General features: G+C 39.0%; 2 protein-coding genes across 3 annotated transcripts; one reads left to right on the top strand and one right to left on the bottom strand.

Moving 5' to 3' along the window:
• Window positions 1–1,783: 1,783 nt before the first annotated feature.
• RB195_001064 (uncharacterized protein) lies at window positions 1,784–9,847 on the top strand (the record flags this gene model as incomplete). Its single annotated transcript, XM_013441056.1, has 3 exons — window positions 1,784–1,875; window positions 9,099–9,186; window positions 9,764–9,847. The coding sequence occupies 3 exons, from the start codon at window positions 1,784–1,786 to the stop codon at window positions 9,845–9,847; spliced, it is 264 nt and encodes an 87-aa protein (XP_013296510.1).
• A 4,166-nt stretch (window positions 9,848–14,013) lies between these two features.
• RB195_001063 (uncharacterized protein) lies at window positions 14,014–21,382 on the bottom strand (the record flags this gene model as incomplete). 2 transcript variants are annotated; one of them, XM_064197665.1, is made up of 13 exons in its annotated part: window positions 14,014–14,065; window positions 14,149–14,231; window positions 14,269–14,301; window positions 14,410–14,478; window positions 14,746–14,843; window positions 14,956–15,080; window positions 16,500–16,567; window positions 16,637–16,757; window positions 16,827–16,957; window positions 17,045–17,185; window positions 17,608–17,715; window positions 20,971–21,096; window positions 21,326–21,382. In XM_064197665.1, the coding sequence occupies 13 exons, from the start codon at window positions 21,380–21,382 to the stop codon at window positions 14,014–14,016; spliced, it is 1,212 nt and encodes a 403-aa protein (XP_064053545.1). The 2 variants fall into 2 exon arrangements, with proteins under 2 accessions (XP_064053545.1, XP_064053546.1); XM_064197664.1 differs by lacking the exon at window positions 14,014–14,065 and having other exon boundaries at window positions 14,164–14,301.
• Between the last annotated feature and the right edge of the window lie 477 nt (window positions 21,383–21,859).

The raw sequence follows: 21,859 nt of genomic DNA, 5'->3' as shown, positions 1-21,859 counted from the left end.
CTGCCGAGAAGACCTCATTGATTTTCAACCGCCCGCACGAGGATACGGCGCGTGTGAAAAGGAGGCGCCTTGCAACTGACTTCGTAGGAAGGAACACCATTTCCCACGTGATTTTTTTTCAGTTTTTCGCACTGCGTACAATTTCCTGAAACGCTATATGTAACGCTATGAGCCTACTAGACGGGTCATCTACATATTGGCTTGAGAAATAAGCATTTGATCGTATTTTTTTTTTGTTCTTAAAAATGCACGTTGAAATAAAATGTATCGGAAAATGTTACACAGTGTTCGATAGAGAATTTCTTGTTCTATACGAGGGTGGTGTTTTGATTTTCCACATCAGGTCAATTTCGAGATGCGCTGCCTTGAGAGAGAAGTGAACGAAAGGGAACGTCTGGAAGTGCTTGAGAGAGCTCTTTTCCCCTCGAGAGTGCAAACGTTTCAGTACGATCCTAATTGGCTCGTGAGAATGTGCTGTTTAACACCTCCACCTGTTGCAGAACAAGTTTTACCTCTGTTTTAGGATGGACAAATGACTCGAAAGTACAAGAATCAATGTAATTATTAAATTGGCCACTTTTTTAGGATCTAAACCGGTCTATAACTTTGATGAAGAATTATTAACAATCAATGTGACGTTCCTTGCATCAAAATGAAGAAAAAAATGTTGGAATGAAATGCGTGATTTTGGAACTTTTCATATATCACAAGAGGTGTGTCGAGATGATGTTTTCGAGAGCGAGAAGAGGGAATTTTAAGAGTTGTAACGATGGTTAAGCAGTGAATAGCTTCCTTAGTGAAGGGCTTCAATGAAAGAGACTTTCAATGGGGTTTTCATGAATGGAAGCAATGACGCTTCAAGTGCACTCTGCCGAATTTGGAGTATTTTGAAGGGGACTACATTAACGTGTCTGGAAATTCGTTTGTGAAAAAATTCAATTTCGATTAGCAGACTATTCAGATTTTCTGCGTTGTCTCCTAGTCTAAAAAAAAGTTTACAAGGTGATTTTCACCATGCGATTTTAAGATGTAAAGGAAAGTATGATGGAATATTAAGCCAGATTTTCGCAAGGCGTAGCAACAAAAATAGACCTGATTGGTGACCCGAGTAAAATTTTGAGTCTAAGCAGTTTTGTTTTCAGCGCCTTCATATTTTTCCTAGAAATCCTTAGCATTTGGAACTTAGAAAGAATAGTACCTTGTTCCGTTAGGGATGTTAATTAGTTTGCGTCCTTATCGTTACCAGATTTTCTGTACCGCATGTTGCCTCTTTACGGGTTTTACGACGAGACTTTATGATCGAAAAAATCAAAGCAGCAAGTGGTAGATCAAAATAAAAATCACTGGATCAATAGAACAAAGGTTTTGATATGGACTACGCGTTTCTAATAATTCATCTCTCCTCTAATCAGAAATCATTATCGTTGTCATTAAGTGTAGCGAAATTAATCATATAACATATATCTAGGAGAAGAATGAATAAAAGTAAAGCGAGAACAATGAATTTCAAGGAAGTTACGAGGATGACCTGTGCATAACTGTGGAGTCCTCGCACTAGGCCTCAAATCCATCAAATTTGCTCTGGTGCATTCAAAAATTCGGTCTGTCCGAACCTTTCCCCTGCTGTGCAGATCATCTTTCATCGGCTCAGAAGTATCCGAACATGGCAAGTTTGTACCGCCTTCAAGTGAACTCATCAAGCGGCATGTGAACCCACTAATGGTCCGTTGCCATCCTCAGTAGCTCTCGCATATCTTCACACTCCGCCCACTCTTATTCAGTCATGTCTCGCAGCCTTTGCCTATTCCTTGCGCTTGTCTCGCTAACACATTCATTCAGTCTTGGGAATTACTACGTTGGTGCGTTACCGTACAGGTAAGAACTTATAGATACAATAATAAGGGCAGTGTACGGCTAGCATAGTAGGAAAGCGGTCATGACATCACCCGCTGATATCAGTGCTTAAATTAGAAATTAATTATTTTGTACAGATCCCATAAGTGACAATCTATCAAAAATGTCAAGTCTTCGTATGTCTGGAACTTCACACAACTCACACATCCTCATACTTATGAGTCCAAATATTTGCTCCAGTACCTTATTCTACTTTACCTTTCGATCCATTAGGAGATTTCCAGATTTTCCTGAATAGCATGTTTGCCCTGAGTCAATTAGTGACGTTCAAAGGGACAAAAGGATCACTGTCTCACTAAATATGCATTTGAAAGCTAGCAAGACTCGCACACCACACAAACTCGTTCACTAATAATGAGTGAATTAGTATTCAGAATTACTGGAAGAGGTTTCCTTGCTGTGAACACAAAATACCTCGAAATTTTCAGTGTTTGTCTTGTATCAGATTCTGTCGGACCTTTTGGATTAGAATGGAACTGTATTATTTAGGAGAAAAACGTTCATTTTTATAAATACGCCGTTCCGCAAGTGCATCACTATCAGAATTCCAGCAGGTAAACTGTGAAAAACATGATCCCAAATGTAAGAGACTGCAAGTGAGTCTTTCTCATTAAATGCTGTTTTTGAAGTGGCAGAGGTTTACCAGTAACTTACTATTTGGAAATTTCCCGCACAGGAAGGAAAATATGGCTAGATTGTGCTATAAAGCCTTCATTTTGTTCATAAGACTAGCAGGACACTATTCCTCTTGAATTCCTGCTAAATCCATTTGATTTTTATGAAGAAAATGAGAAAAGAAAGAATGCGAAAGTATAATTCAATGGAACATAGATGTTGTGCTATGCCGAATAATTTTTTAGATAAAAGTGAAAACTGAAAACCTTTCAAAAAAGAATTTTTAAAGCTTAAAGCATCAGCTTAAATATATTTTCCGTGTTTTTGTAGAAATGTGCACAAAAGTACTGTTTTTGATGTGTTTATGCACCAGTTACAGGTTTACTTCTATAAAAAAAGAGTGAATAATTGCAATCGTGAAAATTTAAAAAATGGAGCTGCACTTCCTTATCCTTTTCCAAGTTTTCCTACCATAGCAGAAGGAATCCCCAAGAAATTTTTTCTCTTTTTTTTGGGTTAAATAGTGGTCTTTTACTCTTATATATCTTCCCCCACTTTTTCTAAAGCAAATAAGGAATACAGGAAATTCATAGAGAAACAACAACTCCGTCAGAACTTTGAAACTCAGGCAACATCTGAAATTTATTACAGGTTTCAGCTGCATCCCTTCCTGATAATTTATTTTCAATAAAAACATTACAGCTTAAATTGTACAACACTTTGAAATTTAAAGTTGTTTAGCTTTGATGGGATGCTTTGGAGATATGTTCATTACCTTCAACTATAATTTCGAGATATCTCATTATCAATTAATTATTATCAAGTCTCGTAAGAAAATTATTTTTCAAACACTTTCCCGCACCTGTTGAACTGCAAAACAGCTCTTTTTTAAAATTTCTTACCAAACATAAAGGTACTGTTGAAGTAAACACTCCGATATCTCAGGCCGCCAACTGTTACAGTAACCCGAACTGCGTGCTGGCTATCTTTCGAGCTGCTACACATTTTGATGCTACTAATCACATTTATGGTCTCGTAAAGAGGAAAGGTGCTAGGTTACCTAGGAGAGCAAATTCTAAATGATTTGTGTGAAAACTAAATTATCCTCTTCGCCTCCTGAAGAAAAAAAAACCACTAGAGATACAGGGATGTATTCTGTTGACAAGCGATTAAATTAAGGATGAAAGCAGATCAAAGTCGATTTGAATAGCCCTCGAGCGATTTCTCCGGTATAAAGTTGGATTTGAAGGTTTTCCTTTGTAAAGTTGATTTTGCAAGCTTTTTCTGAGATCCGAACTTTTGCAGAGAAACACACATCGGCCGATATAACATTAATGGAATTTTTTAGCTTTTTAGAGAATCTAAGGAACGTATTTCGGAAACGAAAATTCGAATCTACTTATTCCTAGATGGAGAAGTTACTGAAAGAAGTTTTGCAGTAAAACTTATTTTTAAAACAATGTTGTTCTGAATAAGTTGTGGCAGTGTAACGAAAAAAGCGCCATATGCAATGCAACCTTTCCGACTTAATTTAAGAGAAAATGAAGTTACCAGCTAGGTACTGTACATTTGTATCCAAACATGTATAAGACCAATTATCAGCTGTATTAATTGTACTATATAGATGTCATCCAATTCATTCAAAACTTAGCCTAAATAGTCTTGAAAAAAATTTACACTGGATTTACACTCGTGTTTCTCTTCGTGAGGAAAAAGACCAACCCAAATCTATGTTTCTTTTGGATTTCACTTAAACTCAACAACAAACGTCAGTGTTCTTCTACTGGTGATCAGACCTCATTGATGGCTATACCATTATTTCCCTGCTGCATAGGTGGAGAAAATGATTAGAAGTCTATCACTCATTTTGGACAAATGGCTTTTCGATAGGTAAATTTTTCAGAAGACGAACTTTCCTTTTCATACTGCTTTCCGTTCCACATCGCTGATCAGAGCTGCGCATACGGCACCTCTGATCACTTATCAACACTTAAGATGTGTGCAGTGGATCCATAGGAAAACATGCCAAACTTCGGATACAAGAAAAAATCAACCAACATGTGGATTTCATTTTTATCTGGGATTGCTCTCATTTTTCCATTAGTACCACTACTCCTTACTAATACTTCCAGCATAAAATCGGATAGATTTTACGTAGGATTTAGGTTCTAGAACCCAGGATTCTGTTCACGATCCATCGTACTGCCAAGATTGTTTATACCCTTCCACATTCTCCTGAATCTTTGAAAACATGAACGTCTAAAAGGTGTCTGTTACGAAATGGCAGCCTTTGAAATATCACTTGACAGATGAACACTACAAATCCCACTGGGATTAACGCTTTTACACAAAAATCGTTTTTTTTTCCTTTTCTGGGGGAAAAATACTTATTAGCCGATGCAGATTTACGATATAATGAATGAGCCAAGGGATTTCGTTGATCCACCCGCTCATATTCATTATAAAGAGATTATGGTGCTACGAAATTGCTGATAAAATTCTTCTCCTCGCCAACGTGAGCATTCCAGAGAAACCGAAGAAGAAGCGCGCAAACAGAGCGTTGGATCTAAGCAAATTTTTTTTTTTTAATTCGTGTAAAGCACGAACAAGAAAAAAGCCAAACCATTTTCACGCAAGCACTCAAAAGAGCACGCAAGGATGTTGATGTCTGCAACTCAAATTTTATGCAAAAAAAAAAAACAAACAAGACCAACAACAAAAGAAATAGTTTCTAATAGTTCTTATTTGTGCATCACAAGAGAGGTTTTCTTACTAAAATAGTTTCCTGACTTTTCAAATTCAAAAATCCTTCCAAATTGTACCTAACAATTACACTTCTTATGATTATTGCACTTTCTAGTACCTCTTTTTACTATCCACAAAACCTCGGCTAATGGTACCTGGAGTCTGCAGTCTCACTGCGAAAACATAATATCTACTTTTAATCACTCTTCGACAAAGAATAATTATTCAAATAATTATCCGAGAGGAAAAGAATAGAACTTTACATTGAGTAATAGCGGACGTTCTCGATATGAAATATAGAGACAACGCCGATAGGCAATTCTCTCAAACCAAGGTAGAGTGCCGACGATAATTTGCTCCTACGCTGCAGTCTGTGCGCTCTCCGCGTCATTTGCTCCTTTTTCTGCCTTTAGATTTTAGATTTCAAATCACGTCATTTTCAGATATCAAAGCGTGATTTTTTTGTCTTTCCTATAAGTTCATATTTGTGCAAAAATAACTGGACGAGTTGGAAATCCTAAAATTTGACATAGAGGGATGGGTAAGGTCAGTTAAGGAGAGGTATTCGAAATGAGACGAAAGAAGTAACGAAAATACAAGTTTCATCGATGCCTTTTCTTCAACAGATATTTACATCACATCAAAGATTTCCGTCCAATTGCCGGAAAGTATCGGTTTTACTTTGTCCATAAGGTTAGTTCTAGAATGGAAACGTCTAGAATCTCCACTAATCTACTTCAAATTGACATGTATCTGTGGATCACTTGAGAAATATCCCGTAAGTGGAATAAATGTTTTGTAAAGGTGTGAAGACCAAGAACTGTGACTGAGCACAGCATTACTCCAAGCATTTAACGTGAAGAAGGGAAAGGATGATCTGTAGGATTTTATAGGATGCAAAAGGGGTTAAGGGTGCAACACAGTGATGACGGGGTTATCAGTGCCTTTCGATGGTTTGAGAACATCCTAAAGCCAACCATCCCTCCGAGGCATCTCCTAGAATGGAATGAATCTCCTAGAATGCCAGACTTGTATTTAGAGATAAGTACAGAAACGTGATAGATCAGTTTGCCCCGCGAATGATTCTGGGGACCGCACATACGTTCACAAACCTTAACTTTTGAATTCTATACTGAAAACGAATGAATTGATGTATCCCAAGCAGATTGACCCCTCCTAACTACTTTAATCATCTGTCCAATTCACAGATTACAAAAATCAAAATAAAGCCGTATTTTGTAATTTTTGATTTGTGCACGTAAATCGCAAAGTTTAGATTAAACCCTAAATAATGAGGTATTCTATGTACATTTACTCTATTCTCTAATCTTTATTCTCCAAAGCTAGGATTAAGATAAACAAAACTTCCTTCAAAAACATACTCTCTCCATTTATCAGAGTCCTTTCCCATCTTTCTGATTGACTTCCAATATCTCTCTTTCAAAATTCACTTGTTCTTGACGAGAAGTGCTACTCCGTCGAACAAACCGGGTACGGTAAGGTGGCAAAAAGGTGATGCTTAATACAATTCATAGATTATTCCATACCTTATCGCCACCTTACCGTACCCCAATTACGAATTTGTCTCTGTCCCGGTCCGGCGCGGTTGATGTAATGGTGGTAGATTGAATTAACATGGTTGGAACTAAAATGAACGGACTTTTGAACGAAGTTCTCCATTTTGTTTTGTTTTTTTCTTGGTTTTTTTTTTGAGTCGTACTTTCTCCAAAATTTGAGACCATTATTGGTTGGAAGAGTGGAAATGCGATGAAATGTGGATGAATACTGTTTAATTGAAGTTTGGAAATGAGTGACGAATCCGTAAACTGAGACATTAAACACATCATCTATGGAGAATTCTGAGATTCGGCACTTAACGGTGCTCTAGATACTCAGCTATTAAATCATTCAAGAGTTTCAGTTTTTCTTAAAGAGAACAGTGAGTAACGATGGTCTCCCAGGCTTGTCTACAAAACTAAGATTTCTGAGCTGTTATGAATTGTTCAAAATGAGCAAAAAAAGGTCCTGGACGGATAAGTTTCGCTAAAGTATTGGTTTAGTTTGGAGCGACACAAATATGTGTATTTTGCAAGTGTTTAACCGAATTTACTGAGGAGGAGAGGATATAAACTGACATTCACAGAAGAAGAGGTGGAGAAGTTCGTAGGAAGTCACTTAAGAAAATTTGAAAAGAACTTCGAAATGTTCTGGACCTTGAGAAATACTCTCAGAAACGTACCATAACACTGTTGGTGCCCCTTTTGCAAGTTCAGTTCATCCCAACCAGTGCTTTCAAAGTAGAATACCTTACCATATCTGCACAATCACACTAATTCTAGCTCGGGGCTACATACAGTAATGTATAGAGCGGGTCCTTGGTATATGTATGTTCACTACGGGTTGAATTTTTCGCTTTTATCCCGCTATCTTAACCTATGATGGCTTCTTCTTAAATTCCGGCGGCTCAGAACTAGATACGAGTATCTTCTGACATCTAAAGAGCTCGTTTCGTGCAGATTGTTGCCTTTTGAGGCGAGAAAATTGCGTTAGCTCCGATAGCGCGCTGATTGCGTCCTCTGGCGGATTGAGTTACTTGGAGGGACACTGTAGAGGCGCCCTATCCGACTTCCTGAACCTTGCTTTTAATCTCTTCCTAAAAACTGCGATAGGAAGGAGAGTCGAGTTCAATTCTCAGACTTATCACAATGTGTCACGCTAGCTCTGTTTCAGTAACAATCTTACTTAATTACAGAGGGCTTCTGTAACTATCCTATCTAATTACAGAGGAATATTGTCAAATAGCAGTCAGTGCTAACAACTTTCCTATCACTTTAAAGCCTATGGGAACTAAAGAAGATATCAATTAACGGGAACTCTAAGCAAAATTCAAACAATTAGATCCGTAGTTCAAAATAAAAGTGGGATACTAATCCCTACAACATTTTTAACGTTTCTTAATTCACGAGTGAGTACCTATGCGCTTTGTTTCATATCACTTTATCTGCAAAGGCAACAGCATTATCCTTGAAATCACAGGGTTTTGCTGCAACATAGTAGAGCATGTTGCAGCAAGACCCTGTGATTTCAAGGATAATGTTCAAAAATATGCGTTTAATTGCGAGTAACAACTACATAGCTAGGCCAAAAACATAGGTTCTTTATGATGCTCTATTTGTTTATTTAACTTTATGTAAGAAACGGTGGAGATTCTCTCAACATGACCTCCTTTGCTTTCCATCTCAGTTCTAGCGCATACGTAGGATGATCCTCTTTTTCTTACCGGCGCTGGAGTGAATCTCGTAGTTCAATAAGATATATTCGCTAAAAAGGGCATAGGCTTAGTCATTTTGCTTTCGAAGAATTCACTGAAAATCCCTACAAAGTTCGCAATCCCTAGAAAGGTGGTTCCTTGTAGAATTTATTTTTATAGACTTTTATAGACATAGAATTTTTGTACTTTTGGCGTGGTAGAGAACTTTTATAACTGTAGGTATTTTAAAAATTCTACAGGAGGTAGCTGAAATTGCAAGGATATTTTCATTGTTCATGCCTATTGTTCCCTATGCATTATTAAATGCGAAAACAAAAGAAAGTGAGGACGTGGAAGATCGTGTCGGAAAGGAGGAAAACTCTGTGAGTCTCCTGTGATATTGGCTACTACCTCACGTTACTGTCAGAAAATTCGTTTTGAGCACGTCAAATCTCCAACGAAAATTTTTATGATTACAGTAAATGAGGAGTAATGATGAGCTTTACCAATGAAATTTCATTCCCAAGAAAAAGAAAAATATTCTACGTTCCAATTGGAAAAGAATTTTTTCTAGGTTTATGGATTCACCCTATGAAAATCGCATAGCGTTTGGACAGTGGCGTGGTGGAAGAGACTTCCCAGTGGGTGACAGTGCATTGCAGGTGAACGCTCTTCAAAATTCAAATTTACAATTTGCATGACAAAAAATGTCAGTTGTATTTGGAGACCAAAACTGCTTTTGCGTGAGAAAATGATAAAAATTCAAGGATTTTTTGATGACCTAAATCTACATGTTTCCATTCAAACTTAGTGACAATCATTTGAGAAATTGAAACTAAAATATTCTTTTAACGAAAATAAGAAATGAGCACGCTTCTCACGGCGTTGAAACGGCTACATTCCCCGTTTTCGGAGAAAAAAAGATTTATTGCGAGTGAAAATACGCACCTTTCGACTATTCGCAGCAGTTGGAGAACCTCTTCATTGATATCTTGGTGTAGGTGTGAACTTAATAAAATTCATCTCATTGGCCTGAAGAAGCTCGGTGCAGTTGCGCCAACGACCGCCGCTTATGCGACCGACTGGTAACCTCCGCTACCATCAGTCACCGATGGTGCCTGAGGGAAGCGAGCGATGGTCGCACCTCGATCCCATCCAGCTGGCTCAACCACGTTGAGCTTACAACTGCACGTCGTTCAGGCCGTTTTGACCGGACAATGCCAATTAGGATCTTTTCAGAAAGACAAAAAAGACACATTGCCGATGAAGCGATTCAAACCCTGCTACTACAGTCCTATTCAATGTTTGATCAAGAGAAGGTAGAAAGAACGGTCATCCACTAACACAAGCACTCTATAGTGCTAGTTGATCTCTTGTTCGCGTACATTTTATGGCTTCGCTTCATCTGAATTGTCAATTATTGTGTTCAAAATGCCCTCATTCCCACTTGTTTATTACCAGTCAAAAATTTGAATAAAATACTTTGCTGTTGCTTGCTTCCACTGTACTTCCATCCTCAATCAGCTCACTATTGGAAATGAATCAGATTATCATTCTAGTTAGGAAGTTGCAAATATTTCGACAAGTAGCGCCGTTTTTCGATCACTGAGCTTTGGGATCCGTAATATTCCAGAAGATTTTACATTTGTGCATTTATCCTTTAGTAGAGTAATGAAGGCGTCAATATTTTGACAAACTAGATTTCACAGCAGGATGAGATAACATTTTAGCGAAAAAAAAATCAAATCGCCTATAACGAAAATGTAACGATATTGACAAATCAGCGATGTAACAACATTTATGGCTTTATTGGAAACCAGAAACGACGTTAAAGGAAGCATACCACGAATTTCTCGCGGTGAGGAAATCCGCGGGAAAAGCTAAGGATTGGATGATGTATTCCTAATCGTCGTAAGCAACGACGTGGAAACCGCTCTAATTCCTGCGAGGTGCATTAGGACGCACCTCCTGCCTCCTCCCCCACTTCATGTTAGTGGTATGCCACCTTTAAACCTCGAAAACACCTCCACTGGCATAGACACATGCCTTGAGACCTCTCGAAAAGGCATTGAATGTGCCGCGCAAAGATTAGGGCATTGAGTACGTTCAATTTCTTCTCCAGAACTTTCTCCATAGAAATCCATAGAGGTCGAGATCGTAAATCCATCGAGCGGTGAGGTTCTGACGAAGTTTTAAAGGCAGCATACCACGAATCTGGGGTGATACAGATTTCAGGTGGAGTATCCGTATACGGGGTCGTAGATTATGGAGACCGGGGTGGTTCCTCTCATCTCTCCCTGAGTCACTGGAAGCAGCCGGCCCCTGAATGCTGTTTTGTACGATGCCTTCTATTGCAGCGCGCCATCCTAGCGTCCCTTACTGCCTATAGGGGCAGTCCGAATTGATTTTCGACGAATCGCAGGGCGGAGGCGGCGCTAGGGGTGGAGCATTGCAATAGATGGCGTCGTACAAAACAGCATTCTGGAGGTGGCTGTTTGCAGTGATGCAGGGAGAGATGAAAAGAGATGCGGAACTACCGTCGTCTCCATAATCTACGACCCCGTATACGGATACTCCACATGAAATCCGCGCCTTTAACTGCCAAAGTTGATGAGTCGCCGCAATCTATCGAATTTGAATCTGGAGATTTGGCCGGCCACTCGTCAAAGCCAGTGAAGTTGTGAAGATTGGCCTTGCATCATTCTTGCCTTGTGAGCAGGCATTCCGTCTAAGGGGTAAGTCCACGAGTGATTAACAAAGTGAGCGTTAAGTCACTATGAAAACCGCCCTTAGACACTTCCGATAGCCAGGACTATCTGGGGCTTCTGAATTACAAATAACCACATTTGTAGCAATCTGTTTTTCTGAAGGAACAGGTTCTGGGTGTTCACTAGTGTTGTTCCGAAAGGATCGAGTCACAAAGGCATTTTATCGTCAAATGTTATCGCGGCAAAAACCATGACAGAAGCAGGAAGCAGACGAACTAGTCACAGTAGCAAAAATGTTTGAAACAGCGTAAGTACGATCATTCTGAGTGTTCACCTTCTTAACTGTAAACAACTTCTCGCCTCTGAAAATGGTCATAGAACGTTTCTGTTTCCATCGCTTCTTGGTCTTGATTCATATTCCTCTTGTAGACCTTCGACTGCAGCCTGTGGAAGATCCCTAATCAAAATTTGCATGCCACCTTCTCTTGACACTCGGCGGACGGAGCGCGAAGCACTCTCCCCAAACAGGGGGCCAGGATGTCCGCGTGTGTGTTTTGGCTGCAATTTTCGCTCATCCCGTTACTAAGACTGAAAATCGAAGGAGAAAGGCAAAGGAAAAAAATCTAAGAAAAAAGTCAAAATCTAATACGGATTTATTTATCAACAGAGGTGTGACTCTGCGCAGCTCGCTCCGCCCTTCGTTATAATTTTGCTGTTCTCGCCTCCTGAAATCAGAAAGTACATTTCCTTTCCACAAGGACTCAACAGAAAACTGCTCATAAATTTTAACGAACTAAAGTTCCTATGCATTTTTCTACACAGACAGTCCTACCAGTCAAAGATAATATCATATAAATGAGTCTAAGCAGCTTCAACAATTCGATTTGTTGGTTCGAGATCGATTTGGAGACGTCATTATGGTGATAGGACGATATCTTTTGGACACTGCTCAACTGTCCCCCGCATGATGTTAGCGATAGCGCTGGCAGCGACGCTTCAGCAACAAAGGAGCAGAGTACGCCAGGCTGTAGTGCGGACAACAACACCGCCGTCGAACGGAGTTTTTCTGCATTCCATCGAAGCGAAGCGCGCTGAGAACATGACCAACATTAGGGATACGGAGGACAACTTCTAAGTCCGAAAATTCTAACTGCGAAGACTTTGAATACCGCTGCCACGCCTCAGTCACTCTCCTGACACCTCTCAAACACCTGGCCGATCATGGACAAATCAGGAAGAAATCCGGTTCGCTTTATGTGAGTCGTTTCTTCGCCATGTTATATAAGGTACTCTGAGATAACCAGAGCCAAAACGACACGAAACTCAAAGTGCCTGCCTTCGAAGCGAAGCAGTGGAGCTAACGGTTGGGATCGAAGTAGGACCATAGGGAACTGCAGAGATGAGTGCTACTGGGAGAGGTACCACTCGATCCTAATCGCTAAGCTCCACCTCGCCGCTTCTAGTGTATTCGCTTACGCGACTGCACCAAGCTTTATCACCAAGCTTTTGTCGTTCTCAACCGACTATGCAAAACTTTGAATATGTTACGACAGAAGAACAACGATCGCATCACGAGCCCTAACGAGTTATGCGGTCGTTACTTACTTCGTTCGGATGTTGGACGGGAAAAACTTCGTTACCATACGTATTGTATGAAAGAAGGAAGAGATTTCAGCATCTACGTGCTGATCCCGTCATCTTCACCGCACACAGGTTCCATTTTCTGTGTACATAATAGAACGTTCGAGTTGGTCTATGACAACAGTATTCGTTTATTCGGTAGAACGTGTTCGAGTTCTGAAGCCGATCTCTCCTTTAGTTTCGTAAAAATGTTGAAGTGCTCCCTCCAAATTGGTAAGGTTGTCTCACTGAGATGAGTCTGCAATTAACAGTGTTGAGGGTGACCTTCTTCTTTGTGCACCTTACGATGGGCGGCGCAGTTTCGATCGAAAATCGATAAGCCCTTAGCAACTCTTTAGAACATTATCCTCCCATAATTTCCTAAGAAAACAATTTGGATCACACTAAAAGTTCAGTGTATGTTACTATACAGTGGGATAAAATTATTACTAGCTTTTCCAATCCGTCTTCCACTCTACTACTAACCAACTTCACGACCTTATTGTAAAAACCGCATATAGAATTCTTTTTTCTGATATACCAACGTTTCTCGGATCTTCATTGCACTACTCAATGCAAACATTTCGACGTAATCATGAACTACCACAACATAAAATCTATGCAAACGAATGATGGACAAATAAGTAAATAACACGTAAAAAAAATGAGTTCCAGTGAAAGGTTACCACGCGAAAAAATATATACCACAGAATTAGGACGCTTTACAATAAACAAAAACTACAACTACAACATCACTTCCAAACATGATTTGACTACTATGAGAGCGAAAACACAGAATAAAGAGGAATATCACCATAGATTGCAAAGATAAAGAAGATTCCTTTAGGATTGGATGACAATTTTGGCTACAATTCCCACGTTTATAGGAACCACAGCAGCACATCAAAACTAGAATTCATAGAATTCAGGTTCGACCAAATACTTAGGGAGTACATGGAATTAGGAGGGACTAAGTACTTTTGGAGAAGGGACTGTAAATAAGAGAAAAACAGACTGGAAAGAATGCGGATATAAATGGAAAGAATGTGGTTTCTAGAACGTCCACATGATGCTTGTGAAATTATAGAATATGGCAGTTCGACCAACGATGTATGTTAGTGTGGAATACTATCATTCTAGCTAGTGGAGGGTCCACGTCCTCTAGACGTTTTTAAGTGAACGATATGGAGTACCCCGGTAATAAGGAGTGAAACTAAAATAACAAAACCTGAGAAACACTTTCAAAAATCGAACTAGCCGCTATGGAGGCTCATTGGGCAACTTCATATGAGGTACTTCGATGATCGGTCATTAGTTTGCTTCCTGTATTGTTTCTTCTGCACGCTGCTTTCGTTTTTGTAGGAGTTTGTTATTGGAGTCTGCAAGGCTTTTAATCTGCATATTTTCGTTTCCAACACGCATGGATGCCAACGTTTTCTCCATTTCTTCCTAGAACCATGACATTACACAATAATCTATTGATTTGAGAGACGTGAGAATCGATTGCTATCTTCATACTGCGAGAAAGAGAAAAAGAGAAAGATGAGGAAGTCAAACCTGCATTTCACCCCACTGAGCCTTTTGGTCAACTAGAACACTGCTAGTAAAAAGAGGGGTGTCAGGAACCTGAAAACAGCAAAGCCATAACAGTATGGCATTTCACCGAGTTTAAAACATAGTTAACGGAGGACAACGTGATTTCTTTCCACAATTTGTTTCTCCAAAAAAAACATTCTAAATCTCATCATTCTGAGATTTCGAGAGCAGCGTTGACAATGGTGAACAATTAACTTTTGAAAACAGTACGACTTTTTAGAAAGCTGAAGCACAATGAGGTGTTCCTAACGCTAACAAATTCAGCTCTTCAGGCGTATTAGCTACTGATATACGCACCTTCTGATAATGGGTTATCCATTTGTGCTGCATTGTTTGCTCGATTGTAATTCTCTCAGCTGCATCGGTTTTCAACAATTTCTTGATCAGATCTTTTGCTGAAAGGCTTTCATAACAAATACAAAAAAATTGCAAAACAAATACAAGAAATGCACCTTGAAAATATCATATGCAATGGACCAAATAGAAAGAAATTGTGAGAGCGCTCACCTGCTTCGGATACACAATCCCATTCTGGAGAAGGAAAAGTGTATTGACCAGATTTTATTTTAGCCTTCATTCCAGGAGACATAGGAAGCCCGTGTTGAGAAAAGAAAGGTGGGTAACCGCATAGTCTAAACACCATTCGAATAACAGGACGTAAACGTTTGATAATTAGAATTTCGATAATTCAACTTGATAAGTTACACGCTAGCGAAAACATAAATTCTAAATAGATTACCAAAGTATATATCATGCTATATAATAACGCGCTTAGTCCGTGTGTGTGTGTGTGTGTGTGTTTTTTTTTTTTTTTTTTTTTTTTTTTTTGTTTTTTTTTTTTTTGTGTTTTTTTTTTTTTTTTTTTTTTGTTTTTTTTTGTTGTTTTTTTTTTGTTTTTTTTTTTTTTTTTTTTGTGTTGTTGTGTGTGTGTGTTTGTTTGTTTTTTTTTTTTTTTTTTTTTTTTTTTTTTGTCTGTGTGTCACGAAAATACTCTATAATGATGCAAAATTCTACAGCGGTGAGGTGCCGAACCATCGCCATGCTCCTGACAGGCGAGCACTCTACCTTTTCACCATTGTTTAAAACTATGTAGCTACGTATGTTGGCCTTGATAAGGCAAGTTAGTTTCTCTCATATGTTAGTGAGAGTAAATAAACTTTTATGTGAATGTATACTTCAAGATTTGCAAACTGTCATGCCATATAATAACGGGCTTAGTCACGTGTGTGCGTCTGTGTATGCGTGTGTCTCAGTCAAGAAATTCCAAAAAGAGAGGGAATATTATGGCGTCGGTCTGGTGCGGTGGACCCCCAAGGCGGTAAAATTGAGTGAGATGGGTATTGTGGCGTCGAATTCGTGCCCTGGAGCCTGTGGAGATAGCTGTGCCCCAACGCAGTAGCATGGGTTTCTGTGGTTCCTTCGCAATTCCCAGCATTTCCCCTGATGCTGTTAACATCCTTTCTTCAAAAAGAGGAACTTTCAAAAGGAGGAAAAAGCACTTGCGAACGGCTGCTTAAATACAATACATAGTAGCCAACGTTTACGCGATCTGACGTAGAACGTTATTTTTATCACTGCGATAGTGATATTCATAATGAATGTAATGAATGATAATGAATAATCACTACGGTGGTGATTATTTATTTCATGTTAGCACTTCGTTCTTTGCTAATAGCTGAGAACGGAGAAAACTCATACTTCGAATAATGTTTGAAAAAAGGGGAGATCTGAGAGGAACATAGATGTTAAATCAAGTTCTATTGTTCTCCAAATATAAAACCGACGCGTTTAGGGAAAAACCATAAAATCTTTCATCTGTGCTTATATTTTCGGGTAAAAAAGTTGAAGAAAGCGTTGATAGAAAAAAGCAATTCTAATTTCCAAAGAATGTCGCTACTGTTATTTCTTACTGATCGGTGAAGGCGAGCGAAGCGAACACCAAAATAAGCCTGAAGTCCGGCTTTAGCCGGACGTTCAGGCTGGTATAATATATATGATACTTTTGGAAAGAAAATTTGCAAGTAATTACGAGAAAAATTAAGATAACATACAATATGTACATAACGACTCCTATCGACCACAAGTCACACGATTTATCATATTTTTCGGCACCCAACACCTGAATAACGCATAGTACTGCAGCAAAAAGAAAAATCAAAAAGAGTTCTGAGAAACTCAATGTGCTTACTTCCGGAGCACAGTAGTATGGCGTATAACAAGCTGTTGCTAATCCGAGCGGTTCCGACTCATCTGTTCTTTTTGCAAAGCCAAAATCTGTCAATTTTAGTCGAGCATTTGGTCCGGAGTCTCTGCAAAAAAAGTTGTCGCAATTAGTTCTACAGAAAACAGAAAACACGTTGCAAATCGTTACAACTTACACGTAAAGAAGGTTCTCAGGTTTTATATCTCTGTGAGCAATATTCATCTTGTGAAGGTGAGCAACAGCAGAGCAAATTTCAAACATGATACTAGCTGCTTCTCTTTCAGTGAAAGCCTGTTGACCACGTTCCTGTAAATTCTTGTGTTATGAATAATACGAAATAGTATATAATTACTATTATGATAGAGTTTAAATGTGGAGCTCACTGCAGGGTACCTGAATTCGGTTGAACAATTCCCCTCCTTTCATACTTTCCATTACTACAAGAAGACACTGCACATCATTATAGGAATTCTCGTAAACGTCGACGATTTCCACAATGTTTGGATGCCCGCTTGCCATGTAGTGTAGATCAACCTTGAAAATAAGACTTCATAACTAATGAAAGATAAACACTACGGGCACCCAGATTCACATGAATTCAATCGTAAGAACTGGACAAGAATGTTTCCAAAAAAAGGTGTCAGGCAATAGCGAGACTGGTTCACAATTTTTGAAACCACATTTTTTCCTCGAAAAACTAGAAAGGGTGTTAGACAAAGAGTACACATGGTTGCTCCCTTTCTCCGCTTTTTCTTCTCATCTCTTCACAATTCTTGAATTTAGCTTCCACAAATAATCTGTTTTCATTTAAGAACTGAAAATCTTCTGTTCCAAACTTCTACCGAGCATCTTCTTGCTTGTTTCTATAGAATTACTATAAAAAAACAATCTTGCAACCATTTTGTCCGCACATAAATAATTACGGGTAAAAAGGCGAAACCTCTTCAAACACCCACCTCTCTTCTGGCTTTCGGTACGTCTCGAAGTACTTTGAGAGCATATTTCTCTCCGGTAATTCGATGTTCACACTCTACAACTTTTCCATTGATCCCAACTCCAAGAACCTAAAATGAAATCAATGAGTATTTAAAGAATTCGCAAATCGCATGCAGATGAAGCCTCTTATATACGTTTGGGATGGAACGAACATAAGATATAAATATTCCATTAAAAAAAAAAAAATGTGAATTAATTCAATAAGAGCAAACGAAATGATTTAATACAGCCATCGAAAAACGCAGGTAAAATCCCCTAGCTCATGTAGACGTGATGTTGCGTAATCGGCCGCTCTCGAGGTGGTACGGTGAAGCTAGCGGTTGTGATTGAGGTGCAACCTTCGCTAGATCCGCCCGTATCTGCACTCCGAGTCGCCAACTCAATCAGGCTGCTTTGGCTTATAATAGCAGTCGACCGTTTTTTTCATGTAAACTCGTCAAGATCATAAAACCTTTTATTCTCACTTCTCATCATCTTGTGCAGTTACATGTTTATGTCCAAGGTAGCTATGGATACCATATGGAAACACTACTTACGTGATGATCGAATAATAGGAACACAATAGCATTTTGTGTAGAATCGAAAACATAAAGGAACGCTACTAGCTAGTAAGGTGAATAAAAAATAGTAGGCAAGCGAAATGTGGCGTGCATAAAAGGTATTTTATATGCTTTAAACAGCAAAACTGCAGAGTTACAACAGAACCAAACGCCATAAACGAAACAAGCAAAAAAGAAAGTCTTTAAAGAAGAAATTCTTTACTCGTCAACTGCAAATGATATCGATTTTGAAAACAAAAATAAATTTAAAGTCCACATAACTAAAATTCAATCAAACCAATGGTACAACTACCTGTACAGTTACTTTGCAAAGGAGTGATCGTGTACCCAAGAAATTGGGCCAATCCGATAGATCTTCCATATGCCACAGTTTATGTTTGCAGAAGTGTGAGGGGTTTCTTCTAACTCGCTAACAAGCTACTCTTTCAGTTTTATAATAATGAACATCACAGTAAAAACCTTACTGTTGTGGTTCTCCTTCTTTAAATTTACGAAAAAATAAAGATAGGGTCACGTAGTTGTAAACGCGCTTTCAGTAGAGTAAAAAAGATTACAATGAAAAACCGTTATACACTACACTTAAAAATCTGGAGTATATAGGAACTCAGCATAGAATGTTATTAGCAGCACAATACACGTATGAATAACAGAAGTTCGCAAATTTCGCCAAATATCACTGAATTGAAAAACCTCCGACCTCGTTATTTCCGAACTCTAAGGACATGTGTTGAAACTGAAAGTTATCAAGAGTTCAATGAAATCATTTCAGACGTCATACAAAAAAAAATACCAATCTTGGTTATAGCTCAAGCAAATCGACCAAAAAGTTACTTCTATATATTACTACCGCTAACGGTACTCCCAAAAAGTAAAAAAGCTAAACTTTGACTAAAGTTTACGATCGTTTTGCTTTGTTTGCTTTGAATAATAGCTTGCCTAAACCGCACCCTTACTTCTACGATATTGACTTGAGTTTTACTTCAACCACGAAATCAGTTATTTCTTTTTCAATAGAATTTTCACGACTTTTGATAAGTCCCCATTTATTTCCTTGGGTGTGAATTTACCAGTTTTTCTCAGAAGTCAATATCGTAGAAGAAACGACGACAATAGATTACCATACACATACTATGGATCACATAGAAATTAGATTCTATGGTTGAGCTTAAGAATCTCAAAGCATTCGCTTCTCTGGAGTAAGGATCTTGCGAAGTCACCCGCTCAATCCCGCTTCATGTTCCCAATACAGTTAAGTAAACTAAGTATTTAGTAGCAACTACGTATTTTAAGTGAGTTACCTCTAATCCTAAATAAAAAGGACTGAAAAACAGTAGAAAAAAAAATCGAATAGCACCGATTAAGTTGACAACCATTTTTGTGATGTTTCTTCTCATGGAGAAGTTTATAATCGTCCGCTTAGTCTCTAATGTGTCACGCAATACATGCTGGCAGTGTAGTTACCAGGGTTAAACTACGAACGAGTTCGAACTTCACATCACGATCGATGAAAAAGGTGGAAAATTAACTATCTGATACTATCTTTTCCATTTTCTGAGTGCTTACTTTTTTTTTCTTGAAAACTGCACGGTAATGAAGAAAACGAATGTCGCATTTCGCAGGAATAAAATGACAGGAGAAAGAATGGGATCTTTTCTAGCCTAGCAAGATAAGCCAGATGTCAGAATACGTTATATTTCTCCACTCTTCTTTCGCAGATAATAATCTTATCAGCTCCACAAAGTTAAAAGGGGTCAATATTAACAGTGAATAAAGTCTTAGTTGCCAAAAGCTTACAAAAAGGTGGTTTTCAATTTCCCATCAGAAAAGTACACAAGACACTTTCCAGTAACATTCCTTCACTTCCAATTTTCAATAGTTAAACCAACTTCTGGAATATATTTTCTCTAATTCTTAAAACACACAGTGACTGAAAAGTATAGTCGGATTAAAACGACATGAGGCTCGGTGGAGTTGTGTAAGCAATGATTCGTGCTAGCAAGATCCTCCTCGATCCTAACAGTTACTCTCCACTGACAAGAATTTCATACCTTGCGAAAGTTGCGTAACCGTAGAAAATTACTTTTTTGGAGACTTACGTGTTCTAACATCTTCGTACGCCACGCCAGCGAATGGTTGGGGTCTGGAGGGGAAGCCTGATGTATACTTGTGACATTCTTACCTGATATCTCCCAAACAAATAAGAACTGCCGAAACATGTAAGCAAGTCATTGTCTGAGATTGCAGAACTTTCACAAAATGAGAATTGTATACGCCTGTCAGTGGAGCTAACATGTACCGAGCTTCATGTCGTTTTGACCCAACTATACAAATTGCTATTGTCTAATTCGAGCGTTTGCAACAGGCTATGGACCTATAATTTAGAAGAAAAAAAAACTTGCTCATTAAACAAGTCTTTGGAAAGTTCCAAAAAACCAAAAAGTGGCTTATATATGCCGCGTGCAGCTAACACAATACGTTAAATTGAGTGAATAGAAAAGAACTGCGACCAAATAAAAAGAATTTGACAGAAATGGAGGCAGTATAACTGATGTCAAAAACCATCTGTTGAGGGTAATTAAGTGCAGAAAGGTATGATTGGACTTTGAAGCAACTTTCCTAAGCACAACAAATGACAAATAGCAAGAAGTTCTTCGTTCAAATGGTCTTCGATCAGTCTTATAAAGAAAATTGAATCATGAACTGAGAAATTGAATTAATCATAATATGGAGTGCTTTTGAAATGTAGCAACCTTTCATTTCTACCTTTCTGCTTATGCGATAGTCCTGAGTGACGGGATAGGTGTGGTAAGACATTTCTGACGTTCCTCGGCTCAGCTTGTGAGGAACAGACCCGGATTTCGACTGCTTTTTTGCCTTCCGTTTACCTGTCTAATGAAACAATGAAATCTTTGGATTGTGTGCTATACGCACAGAAAAACACTGGTTACTGAGCGAGTGCGTCACTCGTTGAACACGACAAAAAGCGGTGCAGAATTAAGGCAAACAAGTGCATTAAACCAAAAAAGAACTCAGCCGAATGGGGAAAGTCAGCACGAGTTACACAGACGGAATGCTGCCGCCGGACGATTAGAGATGACAACATGTATGGATCGAATACCTTCTGTGATGGAGACTTGTGTTTGTCGTCCGTCCGAGTCGATTCGATATTACCCATCAACAACTAGAATGGAAACACAAGCACAATAACTACGTCAACACAATCACAGTGCTCTTTTGTACAACACTGAAAGAAATACTAACAACAAAGAAGTGGTGCAAGGTTCGGAAGCTACGTGCAAGCCCACTAAACCGACGATGTGAAACCAGAACAGAGAAGCTACAGCAACGCAAACTTTAAAATTACAACCAGGACCAAGTAGGCACCTACGGAAGCTAACTGTGCAACGAAATGAGTCAGCTCCTGTCATTTTCGCCGACGATTGCGGAAAGGTGCATTGACGCAGAGAGCAGCCAGAATGCAGACGACATGGGTGCACTCAGTACGCCATTCGCCCCGCCCACTGTTTATTGCCGGCGGCATCGCACCACTTTTAGCACGAAGACGAACACATGTGCACGCTGAAATGAACTCATAGACGCGCGGCAATGTCGGCGCTGAAACGCCTCCGGCCTAGGAACGGTTCCGCAACGA

The sequence above is a fragment of the Necator americanus genome, chromosome IV (genome assembly GCF_031761385.1).
Source record: "Necator americanus strain Aroian chromosome IV, whole genome shotgun sequence".
NCBI lineage: Eukaryota > Metazoa > Nematoda > Chromadorea > Rhabditida > Ancylostomatidae > Necator > Necator americanus.
Note: the sequence above shows the minus strand (reverse complement) of the source record. Positions and strands in the feature narration are given on the sequence as shown.